General features: G+C 49.8%; 1 protein-coding gene and 1 long non-coding RNA gene across 2 annotated transcripts; both read left to right on the forward strand.

Annotated features, from left to right (window-relative positions):
- Positions 1 to 1,211: 1,211 nt before the first annotated feature.
- Positions 1,212 to 1,889, forward strand: LOC115514847. The gene is made up of 2 exons (XR_003969108.1): positions 1,212 to 1,454; positions 1,703 to 1,889. It is a non-coding gene; the product is annotated as an uncharacterized LOC115514847 (long non-coding RNA).
- Positions 1,890 to 10,040: 8,151 nt separating this feature from the next.
- On the forward strand, positions 10,041 to 21,565 carry GPX6 (glutathione peroxidase 6). Its single transcript, XM_030316964.1, has 5 exons — positions 10,041 to 10,131; positions 13,567 to 13,720; positions 18,740 to 18,857; positions 19,349 to 19,448; positions 20,632 to 21,565. Exons 1-5 carry the CDS (start codon positions 10,045 to 10,047, stop codon positions 20,836 to 20,838), a joined length of 666 nt encoding a protein of 221 aa, XP_030172824.1. The 5' UTR covers positions 10,041 to 10,044; the 3' UTR covers positions 20,839 to 21,565.
- Positions 21,566 to 22,209: the final 644 nt, after the last annotated feature.

A 22,209-nucleotide genomic window follows, 5' to 3' on the forward strand; every position in this document is an offset into this window, starting at 1 on the left:
GCCCTAAATCCCAACTTTTGTCCCTGGACACAACAGGCAGGGAGAGAAAGAGACAGCAGCCGTAGACAGCGAAGGGTATAGAGTGTAGAAATGGAAACAAATGGGAGACAGAACGAGGCTCAGTGAGTTAGGCATCAGGGACCAGGTTGACAAGAAGCCCTTTCGAAGCCATTCCCGGATCGGTGGGCAGTGGGGGCTGGTCCCTCTCCCCCGCCCCGGACTCTGAGGAGGAGGGTTAATCTTGCATCGGGATAAGTTAATAGAAACCTGTGATGCCATCTGGAGCTTGCTGTGAAGGAAACATGAATTCCATAGTTCCATCTCCTACTGGTGCAGGCACCCAGGAGAATCCATGACCTCCCAGACATTTGTGACTAGCCTTGCCACGAACTTCCTGTGTGTGTGTGTGTGTGTGTGTGTGTGTGTGTGTGTTCAAGCTAAATTATAGCAGAAAGGGAACAGGTGGGGAGGGACGCCTGATTGGCTGTCAGGTTAAGCGTCAGACTTTGGCTCACGTGGTGATCTCCTGGTCTGTGAGTTCGAGCCCCGTGTTGGGCTCTGTGCTGACAACTCAGAGCCCGGAGCCTGCTTTGCATCCTGTGTCTCCCTGTCTCTGCCTCTCCACCACTCACACTCTATCAAAAATAAATAAACATTAAAAAATATTTTTTAAAGTTCAATTGCCTGGGTGGGTAAACTGAAATGGGCACCAATCTCAAAATGGCAATTCATATAAACTTAGACTGACTTTTGGTTGACATTAAGGCCAAAGTGAATAATAAAAAATAAAAATGAGTGAACTGATAGTGTTCCAAGGATATTAGAGAAAAGAATGCTATCTTGGACTATATTGATTAGTGCACAGTATTCCAAAAAATGTGCTTTATATTGATCGAATCAGACCTGAAATAGCGTTTCTACCTGCGGACAGAACAAATAAAAATGTAAATTAATAAATCAGAGCATGTTCTAAGGAAGAGCGTCAGGATATAAGCTGGCTTCCAGTAGGTATTTGTTGAATTACGAGGCAGGTAGTTAGACGTGCGTGAGGAGGGATAAAGCAGGTGCAGACCACAACCTCTGAGCCACCTCCAAGGAATAACAGGACAAGAAAGGCCTAACCGCAGAGCCCGCTCAGAAGCCACAGCGGGGGCGGGGCGTGGGGGGGGAGGGGAAGCTCCAAGAGCTGAGCATGCGCACAAAGGTACAACTTGCCCTTCCGGTCACAGCAAAACCTCGTTAGAAACCCACAAATACGCAATGCGTGAATAAATACAGTTAGAACAATGCATCAGGGGCAGGCGCATGCTCCAAGCCAAAGTGTGATGGACCCACCAGCTGCCGGTCAAACAAGTCAATCCAAGCCCAATCTGCTCGTACACAAAGCAAATTTAAGAGGATGCGGCTAGAGCTTCCGGGGCCGGTTCCACTGTCGCTCCGCAGTGGCCCGAACGGTACGTAGCAGCCCTATGAGCTATGCCCCCACTCTGGTGTCGCGTCTCCATCCTTCCGTGCGTCTGGGTCGAGAACCGAGCGAGCCGGTAACGCAGAGAAACTAGATGAACTCATGAAGGGAGGAAGAAACGATCGGTCATCTGTCTGCCTCGATTTGGGCCCCCACAGGCCCTTTACGATGCAGCAGGCAGAGTGAACGTTGTAAAAATATTCGGTTAAATCTGACACGGTGTTTTCCCGCTTGCAGGTCCCAAGGCTGCTCAGCGAACGCACAGAATCCAAACGAGCACGAGGCGCCCCGGAGTCGGAGCCCTCGCATCCTCCAGCCGCTCCGGTCTGTTCTGGGTCTTGCCAGCCACCTCCACCCGGCGCTGCCTCTCCCTAGGTCTTGCCTTGTCCCAGGTCTCACCTCCCGGGTCCCCTGGATGGAGGGACCCCCTCCGACTCCTCCTGGTTACGCTGTGTGATCTCATCTGTGGTCTTCTTGACAGGGCTTCTCAAATTCTGCAACTTCCTTGTTTATTCAATGAAACAAGCAGACATCGCTTTATGGTCTGCCTACCCATGAGGTGTAAACCTCACTCTGTCCAGCTTGTCTAAAAGTCACCTGCTTGGGGCGCCTGGGTGGCGCAGTCGGTTAAGCGTCCGACTTCAGCCAGGTCACGATCTCGCGGTCCGTGAGTTCGAGCCCCGCGTCGGGCTCTGGGCTGATGGCTCGGAGCCTGGAGCCTGTTTCCGATTCTGTGTCTCCCTCTCTCTCTGCCCCTCCCCCGTTCATGCTCTGTCTCTCTCTGTCCCAAAAATAAATAAAAAACGTTGAAAAAAAAATTAAAAAAAAAAAAAAGTCACCTGCTTTTATTCATTCGGAGCTTAATAAACACTCGTCGGATGAATAGGTAGACCTCTAGATGTCTTAGAGTAATAGCTCATAGATCTGGTTGGACGCACATAAGCCATTTTACAGATCTGTTGAAAACTATGGACTCCTCACTCTCTAGAAAAATGACGCTGCGCACTACGGTTATAACACCAAGGGTTTCCCGATCCCTCAATACTCTTGCTGTCTATAGCGATGTTAGGTTTGCTTAAAACAGCAGGAACAGAAAATCTTTTCCTCTAAGGACATGAGTTTCATCCAGAAACTGAGAGTGGATGTTCTGGCCAAATATTTTTTCCAGTTCCCAATGTATTCAGAGCCTTTGAAACAAATACAGCTATCCCTAGAAGCTCATAGTGTCTCTCTGGTCCTGAGCTAGTGGTTCAGGCTACAGCTTGAAAAACTGTAAGTCCGCGGCTGTGCCTGTGGGAGGCCCTACCTGCCCCCACTGAAGGAGACACACACACACAGGCCTTCTGAGCTCTGAGAGCTAGTGCACAGAAGTAACATTCCGTGCTTGTACGTGTGCTGTGGCATCGAAGTGTGGTGCCCAGGACAGTTCCGTAACTGGTGACCTCGTACAAGCAAAGCTTGTGTAAAAAGCCTCTGTACGCTCATCTATGCATATGCTAGGGCTTCCTGGGGACCTAGACCAATCAAGGCTCAGCATGCTAAGAACAAGGAGACAATAGTTCGAAAGCATGTCTTTGCTAGAAATCTAAGAAGTAGAATCACACGCACAGCAGATGCGTGGAAATATGTTGTACGTCAGCAGGAATGCACGAGCAGGCTTTTCTGCTCTAGGAGATCTGTATACTTTCAAATTTCAAATTTCATTTCATTTCAAATTTATAGTTGGTTTATAGCCCAGCGTATGGTCAATTTTTATAAATATTCCATGTGTGCTTTAAAATAATATGTATTCTGCAGTTGTTAGGTGTTCTATATATGTCTGCTAGGTCTAATTTGATAACTGTGCTGATTAAATCTCATATGCCATTATTCATGTTTTTCCTGCTTTTTCTGTTACTAAAAGAAGTATGTTAGAGTTTTCCACTAAATGCAGATTTGTATATTTCTCTGTAGAGTTCTACCAATTTTTAATAACTTTTTTTTTTTTTTTCTAGTAGGCTTCACACCCAGCACAAGAGCCCAGTTCAGGGCTTGAACTCACAACACTGAGATCAAGACCAGGGCTGAGATTGAGAGATGCTTAACCAACTGAGCCACCCAGGTGACCCAGTTTCTGTCAATTTTTAATTTATATATTGTTAGTTATGCTATTAGGTGCTTACAAACTTACAGTAATTATATCTTCCTGGTGAATTATATGCTTAATCAGTACGAAAAATTTTTCTAAATCCTTTGTTATCCATTTTGCCTTAAAGTCTACCTTGTCTGTAAACAACATAGCAAATTTTATTTTGGTTTATTTATGCTTAGTAACTCCTACCCTTTACTTTCAAGCATTATTTATCTTTCTGTGTTAGGTGTCTATTTTGTCTCTTCTGTTCTATATCCCATATTCTCTCATTCTAGTTTTCTTTTGAACTATTAGGTATATGTTTATTCCCCCTCCCCCACTCCCATAAGGTTGATGATTATATACACTTTGAACATTCTTTGAGATTACAAAATGCATCCGGGATATATGCATCTGGGATATATATCTGAATATATCATTCAGATTCTATTCATAAATAGTTAATCTGCCTCATTTTACCCTCTTTCTCGGCCATGTAAAGACCTTAGAATTTTATAACACTATATCCAATCTCTTGAATTATATAATTATATGGTATATTACTGTTGTGATTAAACATAGACATTACCTATCTAAATATATAAAGAAAAAGATGTTGTCCACATTGTCAATCTTCATGATACATTCACCATGATGGTTAATTTTATGTGTCAACTTGATTGGGCCATGGGGTGCCCATATATTTTGGGTGAACATTATTTCTGAGTGTGTCTGTGAGGGTGTTTCCAGATGAGAGTGACATATATACATATTTTTTAATTTTTTAAATTTCATTTAAATCCAAGTTAGTTGACATATAGTGTAATAATGGTTTCATGAGTAAAATTTAGTGATTCATCACTCAGATGAAAGTAACATTTATTTATTTATTTTGAGAGACAGAGATAGAGTGAATGGGGGAGGGGCAGAGAGACAGAGGGAGAGAGAGAATCCCAAGCAGGCTCTACACTGTCAGCACAGAGCCCAACGCGGGGCTCGAACCCGCAAAACCGTGAGATCATGACCTGAGCCAAAACCAACAGCCGGACGCTCAACCGACTGAGCCACCCAGGTGCTCCAGGAGTAACACTTAGATTGGTAGCACGAGGAAAACAGATTGCTCTCCACAATGTGGGTGGGCCTCATCCTATCTGTTGAAAGTCTAAACATTAAAAAAAAAAAAAAAAAAAAAAATGGCTGAGTAAGAAAGAATTCTTTCTCTCTGCCTGTCTTCGAGCTGGAGCACCACTCTTCTGCCTTCAGACTCAGACTAGAACTACTGTCCTGGTTCTCAGCCAGCTGATAGCCGATCTTGGGACTTCCCAGCCTCCACAGTTACATGAGCCGATTCCTTATAATAAATCGCCCTCCCTCCCTCTCTGTCTCTCTACCTATACATATATACACAAACATAAATACACCTACACTGATACAGATATCTATATATTTATTTTTTAGATATCTACATACTTAATAGGAGATAAATGTAGATATATCTATATATTTATCTGTTTTATACATATCTCAAAGTGGCTTTGGAATTGGATAATGTGTGGAGACTCGAAGAATCTTGAGGTTCATGATAGAAAAAGCCCAAAATGCCTTACCTCACTGTTGCAGAAACAGAGATATGAAAGGCTGCTTGTGGTAAGGGCTCAGAAGGAGGAACACGTCAAGAGCAACCGGAAGAAGGTTCGTGACCCCTTCCTGGCGCTGCTCCAACCTCCGCTCCCATTGTCGTACCTGTCCTGTCTTCTTAGCAAAATCTCCCTGCTTCCCTCCCCTAAGAATGCGTGTGATTGTATTTAGCGCCCACTCAGATCATCCGGGGTAATCCCTTTATCCCAAGATCCTTAATTTGATCCCATCTGCAAAATCTGCCAGATAAGATAACGTCTGGGTTCCGGGGATTAACACGTGAAATCTTGGGGGGCCATTACTTCAGCTACCACAGGGTCCGGATTTGGGATCAGAACATACTAGAGTGTGAGTCCCAGCTCGACCTATTACTCGGCCTGGAACTTGGGGAGCTATTTGTTTTTACTCTGTATTTATATCCTTACTTATAACACGGAGAAAGTATTAACCTTATGGTTATTCTGGTGATGCTTTCATAGGAAAATCTACCTAAATATTCCTGATACTCAGTAAACAGGGCGTTGATGCAGACTGATTCGCCTCCCTCTCTGTTCCTCATACTCTGTCCGCTCCTTCCCCTACCCCCCTGATGTCCCCTCTCCCCTCACCACTGCTCTGTTTCTCCCATCTTCTCCCATTCTGGTTCTGGCGCCCCTTCTGAAGCCTGCGTTTCTACTTTGCTCCTGCAGGTCGTGTCCAGAGAGAGGACGAGTTGCCCCAACGTAGGCTGGGAGCTGCAGGGACCTCCCAGGCCAGAACTTGGCGTGAACCATTGGTGGAGAGTCCCCTGGAAGAGGTGACACTTCCCAGCTTCCCTTCGTGGCCCCTGACTTGACCTGATGGCACAGGGACAGAGACCAGTGCTTGCTTTTCAGGTAAGGCCACCCGAGGCCAGAGGGGCAATCGCTCCACTTTCTGGGCCTCTGAAAGCCCATATATGAATTCAAGAAGCTAAAATATTCAAGCATTACAATTTTAGAGGTTTCCGAGTCAATACTTTCTCTTTCCAGTCTTCCCAAGGTGAAATCTGGTCAAATTAAATCACCAAGAGGTCTGGTGGCCTCCTCTTAAAAGCTGTGGAAATATGGGGGCACCTGAGTGGCTCAGTCGGCTGAGCATCCGACTCTTGATTTAGGCTCAGGTCATTATCTCTCGGTTTGTGGGTTCGAACCACTCGATGGGCTCTGTGCTGACAGCTCAGAGCCTGCTTGGGATTCTCTCTCCCTCTCCCTCCCTCTGCCCCTCCCCTGCTTTCTCTCTTCCTCAAAATAAACAAACAAGGAAACAACCCAAAAGATGTGGAGAAATGAAAAGATACAAAGTGTCAAAGGCAGTGAAGATGTTCATCTCATGGTCCCAGATCCCTGCCCAGGTGACAGGCTTTGGCTTGCAGTGTCCCTTCCTTCCCAGGGAGGAGGAAGGCCAGACTCACAGAGGCTCTGGGACATCGCCTTGCTGGGGGAGGCTGGGTCTATGGAGGACAAGTTGGTTAACTCTTGTGGCTGCCACGGGGTCTCCAGCGCCCACAGTTGTGCGTGGACACGGGGGCACTCCCTGGAACATGTGGGTGGGAATAGTGGACATTGGCTTCACCTGGGAAAGGGCACGTTCCCCTGCACGCGTTGTTTCCTTTGTCTCACTGAACACAAGAACGATCTCTCGGAGCAGATGAGGGTGGGATCTCTGGCAATGGTGGCAGGGCCCCCGAGGACACAGTGTCAGGACCAGCGGCCCTCCTGAAGGCCACAGCCAGCCTAGATCTGAGGCATCCTCAAGGGTAAGGCTGTAGTAGTCATGAACTTGGACAGAAATGTAACAGCAAAATCATCACTCTTCTCAAAATCCAAATACGTGTTGTTAGTGCATTTAAAGAAGTCAAAGAAGTCTTAATATCAAACAAAAAGTTAGATTTGAAGCCAAGTAACATTTCTTTTTTTTTTGAGAGAGAGCAGGAGTGAGTGGGGGAGGGGCAGAGAGAGAGGAAGAGAGAGAGAATCCCGAGCAGGCTCCATGATATCAGCGAGCAGCCCAATGTGGGACTTGATCCCACGAACCGTGCAATCATGACCTGAACCGAAATCAAGAGTCTGACACTTAACCGACTGAGCCGCCCAGACGCCCCATGGCCATCCTTTTATAAAAAAACGCCAGTCACATTGGATTAGGGGCCCACCTTACTCTAGTATGACCTCAACTTGTCACACTGGCAGCAATCCTATCTTCAAATCAGGCCACATTCCGAGGTCCAGGGGGTTAGGGCTTCAGTATATCTTTTGGGGGAACATGATTCAGCCCGTAACACCCTATGATCTGGGGCAGATCATTGCCCCCACCCCACCCCAGGACCCCTCCTGATGTCCTGTAAACTGCTCAGTCCTGACTGGGTCACAGACACAGCCACTGAGACAAACTGATCTGAGTCTCACCCTTTTCTGCCCTAGGCTTTAGCAGACCTGATCTTGGGTCCAGTTCGAGGCCTGGTCAAGCTCTTTAGGACCTGAATAGTATCTCAGGCCTCAGAGAGTTACCTCTGAAGTCTTATTTGATAGAACTGTGTCCCATTATTTTTGATAAAAATATGGAACTAATCTATCAAGAAACCTTTCAGGAATGATCCCGAAGTACTGGCCCAGGTTTTAGCTAAGAGGTCAAGACTCAACACCCTGGTAGGTGGACCTGGGGTGATGAAGCAAGTTCAATCTGCCAGAAACGGAGTATTTACAGAGTGAAGGATAGGCCCGGAAATTGGGCCGATGTCAAATCTGGAGTGCTCCATAGAATTTCAAATTAAAGGTGTAGGAATTAGGGAGGAACCAAAGCATTTTCAACATAAGAGTGGTGTCAACAAAGTTGATCTCCAGAAGATCATACAACAGAGGCGGAGCGTGGAGGAAGACGGACACAGAAGACTCTGGAAGGAAGGAGACAAGGGACGGGCCAAAGCAAAATTCCTGGAAGCAGGTCAGGATGCAGGCTCCGAAGGAGGAGAGAAGGGAAACGGAGCCCTGACATTCATTCCGGTGGACCGGAGACAGGTGCATCCTGGTGTGCGCCCCACACCTTCACTTCTGGTTGCTGGAAGCCCCAACCCAAGGCGCTCGAAAGTTCACGAGGAATGTTGGAACGAGACCTGGGGAGCTGGGGTTTGGGGCCATCGGCCCTACTGATGATCTGTGATGAAGGGTCCTCACCACTCAAGGGCGGGTTACTGTATGGTGAGCAAATGTCCACATGAGAGATGGTGGGGATTTAGTCACAACTGATGATCCATATGGGAGAAGACCAAGGGGCCTACAACAGGAACCCCGGGTTTGCTCTCATCTTACCATGACCCGCTGGTGACCTCCCTCCAGCCTCAGTTCCTCAGGCACGAAGAGGAGTGTGAATGGCTGCTTGCCGGTGTCAGGCGCTGGGCTCAGTCCTGTATGGTTATCAGCACTGCTGGAGCCTAGCAGGGAGACACTATTAATTGTGCCCATATTACAGATGAGAAAACTAAGGTTCAGAGACCTGAGCCTTTTCTGCGTCAAGGAGCTGGTCAGTGGCGCACAGGGGTCTTGAACTCAATGGTCTCCGGCACCTCATAGTCACCTCATAGTCTGCGGTTGGGCCATTATTTGGGGGCTGAGAGCGGGGAGAGGCCGGAGAGCCTGGGAGTGCGTGCAGGTCTGCGCCCCCCCCCCCCCCACCCGGAGGGAGCCTTCTGCTCAGCTGCTGCAAATGTCCTGGGGACCTGCAGGCTGGAACAGGGATCAGCGACCAGGCCAGTTTGCAGGCCCCTGAGAAGAGCCGAGAGATCTGAGCCGACGGGAAGCCTGTCTTTCCAGAGAGTTCGCCAGCCTCGGGGTCAGGCGCAGAGGCGCGCGCGGGTGATCCTGGCAGAGGCGGGGCGGAGAGGGCTTCTAGCCGAGAAGGAAGGACTTAGCACCTCCGTTCACAGGGGTCTTTAGCCGAGCCGAGCCGGCGGGCAAGCCGGCGGGGGCAGGTGGGAGAGCGGGTGGGGCGCCTCCCCACCCAGTCGCACGCCTTGCAGCGCCCCCGCCCGGTGTCCGTTAGGGCCTCGCAATGACAGGTGTTTCGGAGGAAGCGGGCAGGTGCTTTACAGAGAGAGACCCCAGCCCAGGGCCGCTCCGGACTCACAGTGTAGGTCGTTCTCTCCTGCGACCGCCCTGCAGGTGTGACCCCCCGCCCCCGGCTGCGCCACCTACGCGAACGAGGTCCTCTCCGGGGGACACTCGGGCCCCGCGGCCGGACTGCGTCATTAGGAAACACAGTGCGCCGTGACTACTGATGGAGGTTTGGGACACAGGACAGAGAGGTGCCGTCCTCCAGGACTGCGCTTCTCAAACTTTACTCCGCACACGAACCACGTGACGCTCGTTTTTGAAAAAGCAGATTCTGATTCAGTGGCGGCAGCTTCACTTCCAGAATGCGGGGAGCACCTAGGGGCGGCCGGTCACTTGGAGAGGGTGGGGACGGCACTTCCCGGTCCCAGAGAGTGGCCTCCGCCGCCACCCGCCCGGACACGTGCGCCGGAACAGGTGCAAGACGTCTCCCGGATGCACCCGGGCTAGCGGAGGGCGGTAGGCGCGAGGGAGGGGCGAGCGGGCAGGGGGAGCCGGGAAGGGCAGGGGAGGAGGAGCTTGCAGGGGCAGCGGTGAGGGGACCGGGGGGGGGGGGGGCAGGTGCGTGCGTGTGTGTGTGTGTGCGCGCGCGCGTGCACGCCGCCCTGCGATTGGAGGGCGCGCCTTCGCCCCGCTCCCGCCGGGCGCTCAAAAGGGGCCGACGCTCCGGGGCAGCGCAGAACCTCCTGGGCGAGCGCGCACCGGCCATGGCCCCGCCGCTCTGGGCTTCGTGCCTCTTCCCCCTGTTCCTGGGAGGCCTCGCTCAGCCGGCCCCGAAACCGCAGACCATGAGGGTGAGTGTCCCGTTGGGGACCCAGCGGACCGCAGCGCCCGACGAGTCACCTGGCCTGCGGGGCCTCGTCCGAGGCCGAGGTGTCCGGAGCCCTGCTGAGCGGCCCCCTGCCGGGCGGTGGTGCCACCGCAGGTGGGACCCAGGCTGCCTGGGCGCCGCGCCCCTGGTCCGGAGCTCGTGGGAAAAGAGCTAGCTGATGCCGGGATGCACTCTGGGGCGTCAGGGTCAGGGAACAGGGGCTTTTTTTCCCCGGGGAATAGTAAAACACACAAGGCCAGTATTTGTTGGCCCAATGTAATTTTAGGGGACGTGGGCTGGTGAGCAGCGGTTGGGGGTGGGCTGGGGGGACAAAGCTTGTACCAGAGGAGGAGGATTTGCTCTCAGGTCGCAAAGCGCCTGATGCCCCGAAGTGCCCACACTGGAGGTCACCAGCCACCCTGTAAAAGATGTGTGTACGAGCCTTAGGACGCAGGGTGGGGACTCCGTAGGTGCCTTGACGTACCGACAGGTTTAAACTTTAAAACCAGACAAATTCATTCAAAAACAGCCTCACTTGTGGCCTTAAACCAGTTACGTCCTTTTTCTTGGCCTCCCCCTCCTCTGTAGAAGGCGGAGAATGCCGTGGTAAAGTGCAGGGACCCCCAGACAACAACCAGAGGGGAGGCCCCCCATGAACAGTCAAGAAAGAAGTCTTGAGACGTTTTCAGTGCAGCAAGGTGGTTTCATTATAGCACAGGGACAGGACCCGGGGACAGGAGGAGCCGCACTGGGGTTGTGAGGAGTGACTGATTACAGGAGGTTGGGGGCAGCATAAGTGTCAGGAATTTGGAAGCAAGGCTTCCAAGACCTTGAGGGGCGAGCTGCTGTTACGATAAGGTTAGTTATTACTGTTTAGTAAGACCTCAGTCCTGAGACCCTCCAGCTGTGTATTGATCCGTATGTTTGGTGACGATTGCTAACGTATATGTAGGGGGGTGTTTGTGCTTAGTGAAGTCACACTGACCAGAGCAAAGCTGCAGTGGTAAAACGTGAGAGGAAGTCTCGCAGGAGCTGTAGGAGTGTTACGGTCTACATGCCTCGGGAGCCGTTCCTGGAGACTGCGAGCCACAGCAAAACTCGGCCTTTGTTCGTTCTTCTCCCATCACCCGCAAAGTTTCCCATTCCGCAGGTCTCGGGAGAACCCAGGAACTTCCATTGCTAATATGTCCCCGGGTGATACTTGTCTAGGTCCGCAACCCACTTTGAGCGCTCTGCCATTGGTCCCTGTGATGTGTAAGATGATGCATATAAAATGCCCAAAGACCGGTAGCTGTTGGAAGAGCATTTCCCCTCTCTGAGAGGACAGGACGCAACCTGTGGGAGGCATCCGGTCTGTGCCGCCTGGTTGGCGTGGACTTGCGGCGGTAGAAAGCCGTCCTCTGAATAAACGGCTGCATTTTAGAGTATCCTGATCCCTTCAGACTGGAGCAGAGCTCACCTTGGAGTTGGGAAGGTCCACCCTTCAAGTGTACGGCTTTCTTGGGGTTCTGTGTCCCACTTACGGGGTGATATCCACGTGAGAGACAAAAGCCGGGTGTTGTTGAGCCCAGAGGTAAGGTCGCACGAAGGCAAGAGGTGCACGCATCACAGCTCTTGGAACGATTTCAGTGTGTGTGTGTGTGAGTGTGTGTTTTACTGTTTATTTTTGAGAGACACAGAGCACGAGCAGGGGAAGAGCAGAGAGAGAGGGAGACAGATTCCGAAGCAGGGTCCAGGCTCTGAGCTGTCAGCACAGAGCCCGACGTGGGGCTGGAACCCACAAATTGTGAGATCATGACCTGAGCTGAAGTCGGTCGCTTAACCCACTGAGCCACCCAGGCGCCCCTCCATGTGATGTTTTAAGTTAAGTAGCGAAAAAGGCAACTAGTAGGAAGGGTTTGCGTGGAGCCAAGGCAGAGGCCAGGAACACAGGCGCACGGATGACAGCATCTTAGGGGCGTTCGGAGGCCACCGCTCCCAGACGTTTGGATCAACGTGTGTGCTCCGGTGTGGACGAACGGGCGGACACCTAGAGAAGGCACCTGCCCAGGGTCACCTCCTCCTCCAGGACAGTGAGGAAGCAGCTACAGACTCGAGAAGTGGACAGCATGTGGCCTTTCCTTGCGGAAGCTCGTCCATAGGCGGTCCCCTTACTGCTCCAGGCCATCCTTTATGGACCAGGTCCCTGGAGGCTCCCGCTCCATCGTTCTAGAATCCTCTGACTTCTGTGCAGTCTCCGGGGGCCTGCCGTCTCCTCAGACAAGAGCAGTCCAGCCTGTCACCCGGCCCGGTCTGCCTGGAACACAGCAGCTTGTGGGTGGGCAGCTCCTTCCCCTGTGTCCCATTTCATCCAGGAGCAGTCACGGCTGTCCACAACAGGGGACAAGAAAGATGAGTTCTGTACCAGTGAGCACCGCACTGGCAAAGCTGTGGGCACGGCCTCCATGGGACCCAGATGGAGAAGACGTTATTGGCCCAGCTCTGGGGGAAGGAAATCACAGTTTAAGAACGTATAGATGAAAAATGGATGTAAAACCGCAGAGATCTCTTAAGAAAACTCTAGAAGGGCTGGGATGACGAGCATGGTGTTAGCGTGCAGCGTCAGACCACGGGGGACACTCGTGCTGATCTTCCAGGGACGGCTAGAGCGTCACACGTGCACACACACACATACACACGTTTGTGTGCACATACATACACGTGTGCATGCATGCAGACATACACACGTGCATTCGCATGCATGCACGCACACACGTGCACATAAATGCACACGTGTGTGCCTACACATATGTGCATGCGCATATATACACATGCACACACGTACAAACATACACACATGCACATACAGGCACTTTTTTTTTTAAAGATTTTATTTTTAAATAATCTCTACACCTGAGGCACCTGGGTGACTCAGTCGGTTAAGCCTCTAACTTCAGCTCAGGTCCTGATCTCATGGCTCATGAGTTCAAGCCCCACGTCGGGCTCTGTGCTGACAGCTCAGAGCCTGGAGCCTGCTTCAGATTCTGTTTCTCCCTCTCTCTCTCTGCCCCTCCCCCACTCATGCTCTGTCTCTCTGTCTCTCTCTCCTTCAAAAGTAAGTAAACATTTTTTAAAAATTAAATAATCTCTATACCAAATGTGGGGCTCAAACTCACACCCCCAAGATCAAGAGTCATGTGCTCTACCAACGAAGCCGGACAGCCCTCCCCCCCACAAAAAGGAATGTCACTTACAAGACACACATTCTAGTGGTGGCCTCGCCATAACTAAAAATATTGCTGGAAAAAGTGTCCTCAGTTCTTAGACTTCCACGGTACTACATGAAAGACCGTCAAGCACTTTGCAAAAGTCCACGGGTGTTGGGGATCATTGTTTATGTCAATGTCATCTCATTATGGTTGTTTTTGTTACATTCCAGATGGATTGCTATACGGGGGTGACAGGCACCATCTACGAGTACGGTGCCCTCACGCTCAGTGACGGGGACTACATCCAGTTCAAGCAGTACGCGGGCAAGGTCGTCCTCTTCGTCAACGTGGCCTCCTACTGTGGCTTGACAGCTCAGTATCCTGGTAAGAACGCGTGTTTCAATTCTTTTGGAACCAGCGTTGTCAGATGGCCACATCCTAATTCCAGAGGTTTCCCAATTTGCCATTGGGGGAGGGGGTGGTGATCACATGCGTCCGTCCCCCTCAGTCCTGCCACCACTCTACTCCTTGGGGGCCAACAGAATTATCTCCAGATCCGAGAAATAAGATTCTCCCGAAGATGCAGTCAGAGGCCAGGAACGTGCCTGTCACCAAACGAGGTGGTTTGTTCCTCGACGCCCTGAGGTAGAACGTTTACTGTGGGGAACCATGGGGCTCCTCAGTAAGAAGGTGCTGGAAAGAACTTATTTGAGAATCTGGGCTTGTGTTAGGTGCTCTGGGGCAGAATTCAAGGGGTGGAAGTTTTGCCCTGGACTGGATGCTGTCAGGAAGTGAAGAAGTGGGGACAGTTCTGTGACAATGATTAAGATACACCTTCATCGGGGCGCCTGAGGGGCTCAGTCGGTTAAGCGTCCAACTTCGGCTCAGGTCATGATCTCGCGGTCCGTGAGTTCGAGCCCCGCATTGGGCTCTGTGCTGACTGCTCAGAGCCTGGAGCCTGTTTCGGATTCTGTGTCTCCCTCTCTCTCTGCCCCTCCCCTGCTCATGCTCTGTCTCTCTCTGTCTCAAAAATAAAATAAAACATTAAAAAAATTAAAAAAAAAAAAAAAGATAGACCTTCATAGGGGCGCCTGGGGGGGCTCAGTCGGTTAAGTGTCCGACTTCAGCTCAGGTCATGATCTCACTGTTCACGAGTTCAAGCCCTGTGTCGGGCTCTGTACTGACAGCTCAGGGCCTGGAGCCTGCTTCAGATTGTGTGTGTGTGTCTCTCTCTCTCTGCCCCTCCTCCACTCATGCTCTGTCCTTCTCTCTCAAAAATATACAAACATTAAAAAAAAATTTTGGGGGTGCCTGGGTGGCGCAGTCGGTTAAGCGTCGGACTTCAGCCAGGTCACGATCTCGCGGTCCGTGAGTTCGAGCCCCGCGTCAGGCTCTGGGCTGATGGCTCGGAGCCTGGAGCCTGTTTCCGATTCTGTGTCTCCCTCTCTCTCTGCCCCTCCCCCGTTCATGCTCTGTCTCTCTCTGTCCCAAAAATAAATAAACGTTGAAAAAAAAAAAAAAGAATAGGGAAATTTGGGGCATTTTTGCGATTTGGACAGGGTTCATGTTTTGTCTGTGTGCCAATGTGATTATGGAGTGGTCTTGTTTTCTCTTAATTCCTCGTGGTCCCGTGTTGTGCGACACTGATGTCCTGTGTAACTGTACCAGGGAAACGCCAAGCCGTGGCTGGACTCCCAGGCCAGAGCCTGGCTTTCAGGGGCCGCCTCTGTCTTTCTTGCCCACTGGTGACAACAGCAGAGAGGACTGATCTCTGATCTTTTGGAAAACACTCGGGTTCCACGGCACTGCCGCAGGACAGAAGAGGGAGATGTGGTTTTCTAAGCGATGATCTTTGGTGTGGTGGCCGTTTGGGAAGATGCTGTATCTCTCCAAACCTGGCCCGACCTTCTGCCACGCCTGAGGTGGATTCTTTCTTTCCGTGAGCTCCTGGGGAAGACTCTGGGTTCCCTGTTGGTCCAGACGTGGTTATTTAAAGTTTTAGATGGATTGCAGTAGAGATAAATGCAGTTTCTGACACACCAAGAATTTTTCTGCCTTTTTAAAATGCCTGTTTTCAAGGTTAATTCAAAAGGTTAAGTGCACCAAACGCCACAAAGAACGGAATCAAAATAATACACTAACAGCTTTTAAGAAGAATGTCCCACATGTTGACATGTCCACATTGGTATCTATTCAACTGATTAAAAACAAATTTCCTGGGCGCCCAGCCTGGGCGGCTTAGTCGGTTGGTTAAGCGTCCGACTCTTGATTTCGGCTCAGGTCGCAATCCTGTGGTGTGTGAGATCGAGCCCCATGCTGTCAGTGTGGAGCCTGCTTGGGATTCTCTCTCTTTCCCTCTCTCTGCCCCTTCCCTGCTCATGCTCTCTCTCTCTCTCAAAATAAATAAATTAAAAAAATTTTTAAATAGAAAGTCCCATCAATTTGTCCTTTTTTCTTTTTATTCCCATCAATTTGTCTTAATGGAACTTCAATAATAAGAAATCCAAGAACTTTCTCTTTTTTTTTTTAAGTTTTAATTTCAGTGATCTCTATACCCCATGTGGGGCTTGAACTCACAACCCCAAGATCAAGAGTCTCACACACTTCTGACTGAGCCAGCCAGGCGCCCCCAGGAATTTTCTCTTTTAACACCACTTAAATTTAAGTACATTGCAACCTCATCTCTAAGATACATGATTCACTATATTTTGATATTTTATTTTATTTTATCTTTTAATGTTTATTTTGAGAAAGAGAGAGAGAGAGAGAGTGCAAGTGGGGAGGGGCAGAGAGAGGGAGACACAGAATCCAAAGCAGGCTCCAGGCTCTGAGCTGTTGGCACAGAGCCTGACGCAGGGCTTGAACTCTCAAAGCATGAGATCATGACCTGAGCTGAAGGCAGATCCTTAACTGACTGAGCCACCAGGCACCACTAAATTTTGATATTTTAAAATTAATACTTAGCAGGTGCTATGGTCTGAATGTTTGTGTCCCCCCAAAATCATATGTTGAAATCCTAATGCCCAATATGATGGTGATAGGAGATGGGGCCTTCAGGAGGTACTGAGGTCATGAGAGTGGAGCCCCCATGGAGGGATTAGACCCCACAGAACGCCCAACCCTTGCACCGTGGGTGGACACAGGGAGAAGGTCACGAGGGTGGGGCCCCCATGGAGGGATTAGACCCCACGGAACGCCCAGCCCTTGCACCGTGGGGGGGACACAGGGAGAAGCCGGGCAGTATGCAGTCTGGTAGAGTAGAGAGTCTTCGCCAGAACCTACCACAACGGCACCATGACCTCCGGCTTCCAGTTTTCAGTACTGTGAGCAATACACTGTTATTGTTCATCAGCCTCTAGGTCTATGGTATTTTGTTACAGCAGCCTACAAGGGCTAACACGGAGGGGGCTGCTTGATTTAGGCAAAATTATATGAATTTTATAATTATATCTAATATATATTATAATTATATGTATATAATTATATAATGTACATAATTAAATATAATATTTAAAATAAATTATATAGTTATATGTAACATAAAAGTATATTATATATATTATAATTAGTTAATTTTCAAAGAACCACAAAAAAAATGGTTCACATTCACCAAGGGACTCTAAAGACTTTTTAAATTTAATGGTGAAATTGTGTATAAAAAGATACTCTCAAAAGCACAGATTATGGAAAGATCTTACATTTAAAATAGTTTGGGGGGGGGGTCACTTTATATTTATTATTTTTTTATGTACAATTGGCCCTAGGAAAAACCCTGAAATTTTTACTTAATTTTTACAACACCTCAGGATCTAATTATAAGAGCCTAAATAACAGTTTAATATCACTTAGCAAGTAGCAGTTTTCTCCCTTCAAACAGTTAAATTGGAAACAATATAGTAAGTTTAAAAGTTATGACGTTTAGGGGTGCCTGGCTGGCTCAGTTGGTAGAGCCTGTGACCTTGATCTCAGGGTCATGAGTTCAAGCCCCACACTGGGCATGAAGCCTACTTAAATTAAAAAAGCAAAAACAAAATTGTGATGTATAAACAGCAATTCCGTGGAATGAGAATCTGCTTTTAAATGTTCAGTTTTAATTTAAATTTGTTCTGAAAAGGGACTGTATTCACAACATTCAAAATGTAAAAGATACAAAAGGCTTTAACAGTGCAAACGTCCGCATTTCTTTCTTTTTGGGAAACCACTGTCGTCCGTTTAGGGTGTAGACTTTCATAAACCTCTTAATGTCTATGCAGGCAGATACCTCTCTCCTGTAGAAATACACGAATACACACGTGCAGTCCCGCACCGTGCTTTTTCACATAATCAAGCATCTTGGATGTTATTGTGTATCAGTGCGTGATGAGTGTCCTCATTTATGCGAAGGCATAGTTTCCACTCTGTTGCTGCGATATAATTTATTAAACTAGCGCATGAGAATCGTAAAGAGCGTCTCATTCAAACTTTACTCCAGATGGGGAAATTGAGAGAGTTAAAGGAATCCGCTGAAGCGTTAGAGCCAGGATCGGCTAGGTGTTTCTGCCGCAGGAAGGGACTGTTCTTGAGGGTTAAAGACAAAGGTGAGTACGGACAGTCGCTGAAGAAACATACACAAACAGGAAGGCACTGTCACTTAAGAAGAGGTTTTTGGGGGAGGCAGCCGCGGCAGAGCCCAGAGCGGAGTCTGCGTGGACTGAGTGGCACTGGTAATGCGGACCCAATACGTGGGGACTGAGAGTGGCCGAAGATGAGATGCTGGCAGGGTCTGGACACAAGTCAGCAGCTTCCGGCCGCAGGAGAGCACGGGAGTTTGTGGTCTGGAATCCCCGTGAGCGTTCCAAGGAAGCAGAGTAAACAAGAGGGGAGAGAATGCTCTGGAACCAGGCTCTGAATTTCTGCGCCCAGGTGACAGTACCCGAGAGTGCTCCTGGGAGGAGGCCTGGGCATCAGGTGTGTGGTCATGGGGCATCGTGGGGGCTGGGTAGCTTGTCCATTTTGTTTGCCTTTGCCTTGAAAATTTTTGGCCAGTCAGTCTACCACTAAGGAAGGTGGCAGTGGCATTTAAATCTTACTTCCACTCAGAATCACACAGGCCCCCGCCCCTGCCCCTTTCCTCACCCCTGCCCCACAGGGCTAACCGACCTGTGCTTTCTAAGAAGCACCCCCACTGGATGACGCAGCAGAGCCACTTACGGGAACCACCACACAAGAACAATGGCCGCTGTTTGGGTCTGTTTCTGGAAACTTCTGTTCCGGCTTCCTGCTCTGCCTCCTCAGTCTCTGTAACCTTGAACTTCTCGCTCATAGTCCTCAGTTTATTCATATGATCAGTGGATCCATCCAGTGGTCTTTCCCCGTGCAGGGTGGCCTGCAGGCCAGTCTGCCCATGCTGCTGTCTTCCCACAGAACTGAACGCACTTCAGGACGAGCTGAAGCACTATGGCGTGGTCGTGCTGGGCTTTCCCTGCAACCAGTTTGGAAAACAAGAACCAGGAAAGAACTCAGAGATCCTTTCCGGGCTCAAGTGAGTGCCTGCTGGGACCCTGCAGAGACCCTGCCAGGATTTCCCTTCCTCCTTCTGCCTGGAGGCCGGCTTCCTCTGGAAACTTCCAGGGTGGGTGGTGGATCGTTGGGTCCAAGAACATCATTGTGAAGCTTTGCGTGCAAACTTGCCTGCTGGCCGTGCTCAAGCATTCGCTCTGCCTTGAGCTCCTTGATAATGACATGAGGGGATTGTCCAACGGAAAAGAAATGTGGGACGACGGCAGGAATGTGGGCAATAAAAATGAATCGGGATCCTGACCTTAAAATATGCCTTCCAGTTTTCTTGGAAGTCTCTACTGGCTCCATAAAGCATGATGTCCTGACTCCCAGAGACCTCTCTTTCCTCACCTTCCCTGTCTTCCGTGTCTCCCTCTTTATCCTAACTTCCTTTTGTGGTAGAGTTATGGTGGCCTTCACCATCCCTCCTTGTCCTAACTTGCGCCCTCTTGGGAACACGCTGGTTCATTGCAGGTATGTGCGTCCAGGTGGCGGCTTCGTCCCCAGCTTTCAGCTCTTTGAGAAAGGGGATGTGAATGGAGAAAACGAACAGAAGGTCTTTACCTTCCTGAAGGTGAGTGCCCACACACCTGGCAGGCGTTGGTCATAGGCAGAGATGCCCCGAAAGCATGGGGCTCATTTTGGATCGAGGTTGGACTCCTTGGAAAGAAATGCCTAGATAAGTTCAAGAATCATGGCAATGTCCACGGTGAGGCTCGAGCTTCAACTACAGGAAACGTAACCTGTGACAGTCCTGATGTGGACCAGCGCCCCTTACTGAAGGGTAGCGATTCACTCTTCGGTGGTCGTTGATGGAATCCCCATAGGTGTGAGGATCTCTGCCCACTGGGAGCCCAAAAGTACTAATAGGGCCCAGCCCTTCCCTGGAGGCTCCTCTCCAGTCAGGGAGACGGACATGGAATTCATGGAATTCATAACGTAGAGTGCGTATGGCAACTTGTCTTAGCGTCACCGAGTCTTAGAACCACCCAGGTTCTCTTAGGCCACAGGTTCCCACATGCTGGTCTGCCAAACAAGTCTGGTCCCCGTTGAAATTTTCACCCATCCATTGCAAACTGAAAAAAAAAAAAAAAAAAAAAAAAAAAAAAGACAATGTGGGGAGTTTTTCGCAAAGCTCAGCTCCTTGAATCTAAAAGACCATCATTTATTCTGATATTAAATTATTTGTTAAATCCTATAAATTGCCATTTCTGTTGCTCAAAAATGGTGATGCTATTGATTTTTCTTCGACCTAATCCTTTAAAAGTCTGCTAATTTTAAATTTTACAGTTAGGTAGACTTTTGATTTTTCTTATTGTCAAAATAAATGTTGGTTATTCTACATTCATCTCCGGAAAATAGTTATTAAACCTTTACCACCCTATGAAGCCCCAAACTCTGGGAACCACAACTCTAAACCGAGCCATTTCTTTTTTCGGGTAAGAAAGCCAAAGCTATAGAAATGGTAGGACTTAGCAAAGAAAACAGAAGCTATTATTTTACTGAAGCACCATGATATAATCATGGGAGAGGCAGACTGGGAAGGGAGAAGTATTTTCTGTCATACTCTCTAGCTCTTGGTTGTTGTATTGGTGATGTTGCATTAAAATGTGTGGTTCACTGGGGGCACGTCGGGGGTTCACATGTTGACACGTGGATGGTGAGTACTCTAGGGTTCCAGATAAAACTGGACCTTACAGAAGCACGGGGGGAAAAAAAAAAACAACTGTTTTCTATTTTTCATATCTCTGCTCCAGAACTCCTGCCCTCCGACCTCTGATCTTTTGGGCTCACCAGACCAGCTGTTCTGGGAGCCCATGAAGGTCCATGACATCCGCTGGAACTTTGAGAAGTTCCTGGTGGGGCCCAACGGGGTCCCTGTCATGCGCTGGTTCCACAAGGCTCCCATCAGCACCGTCAGATCGGACATCCTGGAGTACCTGAAGCAGCTAAAAACCAAGTAGAAAGGCCCAGAGGCCGTCAGAAATAGCCACCTGCCTCCCACCTGAAGGACATGGTTGAACACTGGGTCCATCTTTGCTCCACATGCCTTCCTACCCAGCGTCCCTGTGACCCCCCGCCATCCTGGATATGCGTGCGTGTTGGTGTGCGTGTGCTCGTGCGTGTGCTTGAGAACAAGGCCACGAAAACCTATCTCCCCAACTCTCTGCTCCCCGAATATCAGGTTTTTTCCACTGCATTGCAAAGGAAAAGCAGATTTCCGGGTAGATGGCTCAGACTACCAAATATCCCTGAAAAAGGTGATCCCCAGGAGTTCTGGCGTCTGTCCTTCCCCATCGTGGAGGTTTGAAGAAAGCAGGAACTGGCAGCAAGACCCTCAAGACCCCCTTCATAACCTCTCCTGTCCTTGAAGATAGCCCTGGGGTGGAAGCTCTTCCTCTCCCAAGTGAGGCCTTCTGTCCCCCACACCCTGCACACTCCTACAGGGCCTCTGAAGTCCGGGTGAGGGTGGAAACCTGGGGTCCCTGAAGGAAGGCAACTCCCTGATGGAGGCCCCCGGCCCCTCTGGGTTGGACCTGCCCAAGCTCCCTTGGCCCCTGTCCCTTAGTGGTTCCAGGGCAGGGATGTCCCTTCGTTCTGAAGTTGGGGCTTTGTCCTCACCCTGAGCCTCCCCCCGCCACCCACATACCTCTTCTCATCACTGACTCAAATAAAGGAAATTCTGCAGCAGAGTTGGTTTCCCGAGGGGTCCCCCCGCTCCCGGATGACATCCCTGCACCCTCAGTATTTTGTGTTTCCCACATGCACTCTGGATGCTTCCCTGGCCCATGCAGACACCAGGTGGGGCTGGCGGCTGTAACCGTGGACACTGACCTTGCAGAGGCAGCCGCCCCCTCTCCCTGGGGGCCCCTGGCGGCCCCCATGTGAGGTAGCCCTGCTTCTCTCCAAAGACACAAACGTTCTGTCTGCAAAATTCCTGCTCACAGTTAAAAATCTAAAAACACGGAGAAACGGAAGAAAAGTGAAACAAAGTGCCCCCCTAGTCAGGGGCAAAGAGCGTGCTGGGATGCCCCGTCCAGCGGCTGCCTTATCACCGGGGTTCAGTCCTTTCTGTGAGCACAGACTGCAGACCACCAGAAACTAGGAGAGGCTTGCACGAGGAAGGGAAGCAAAAGAGCTCTTTTTCTTTTCCCTTTCAGAAATTACTTTGAACAAATTTCAAATTTTTTTGCACTTAAAATGTAGAGGGAATTTAAGTGTCAGTGGTGAGACACGATCGTCGGCCGTGCGCCGGGACGGAAGCAATCCCTGACTTAACCTGTGTGTAGAACGTGCAAACTGGCAAAGCCAGCGAGGGCGGGAGAAGAGATTCA

Source organism: Lynx canadensis, chromosome B2 (assembly GCF_007474595.2).
Source record: "Lynx canadensis isolate LIC74 chromosome B2, mLynCan4.pri.v2, whole genome shotgun sequence".
NCBI classification, from domain to species: domain Eukaryota; kingdom Metazoa; phylum Chordata; class Mammalia; order Carnivora; family Felidae; genus Lynx; species Lynx canadensis.

What these genes read in the sequence shown, in the direction of transcription:
- GPX6 (XM_030316964.1), top strand. Translation starts at nt 10,045, where the DNA reads ATGGCCCCGCCGCTCTGGGCTTCGTGCCTCTTCCCCCTGTTCCTGGGA. An exon ending in GAGATCCTTTCCGGGCTCAA is followed by an intron (nt 18,858 to 19,348) that starts GTGAGTGCCTGC and finishes GGTTCATTGCAG; the next exon opens with GTATGTGCGTCCAGGTGGCG. An exon ending in AGGTCTTTACCTTCCTGAAG is followed by an intron (nt 19,449 to 20,631) that starts GTGAGTGCCCAC and finishes TCTCTGCTCCAG; the next exon opens with AACTCCTGCCCTCCGACCTC.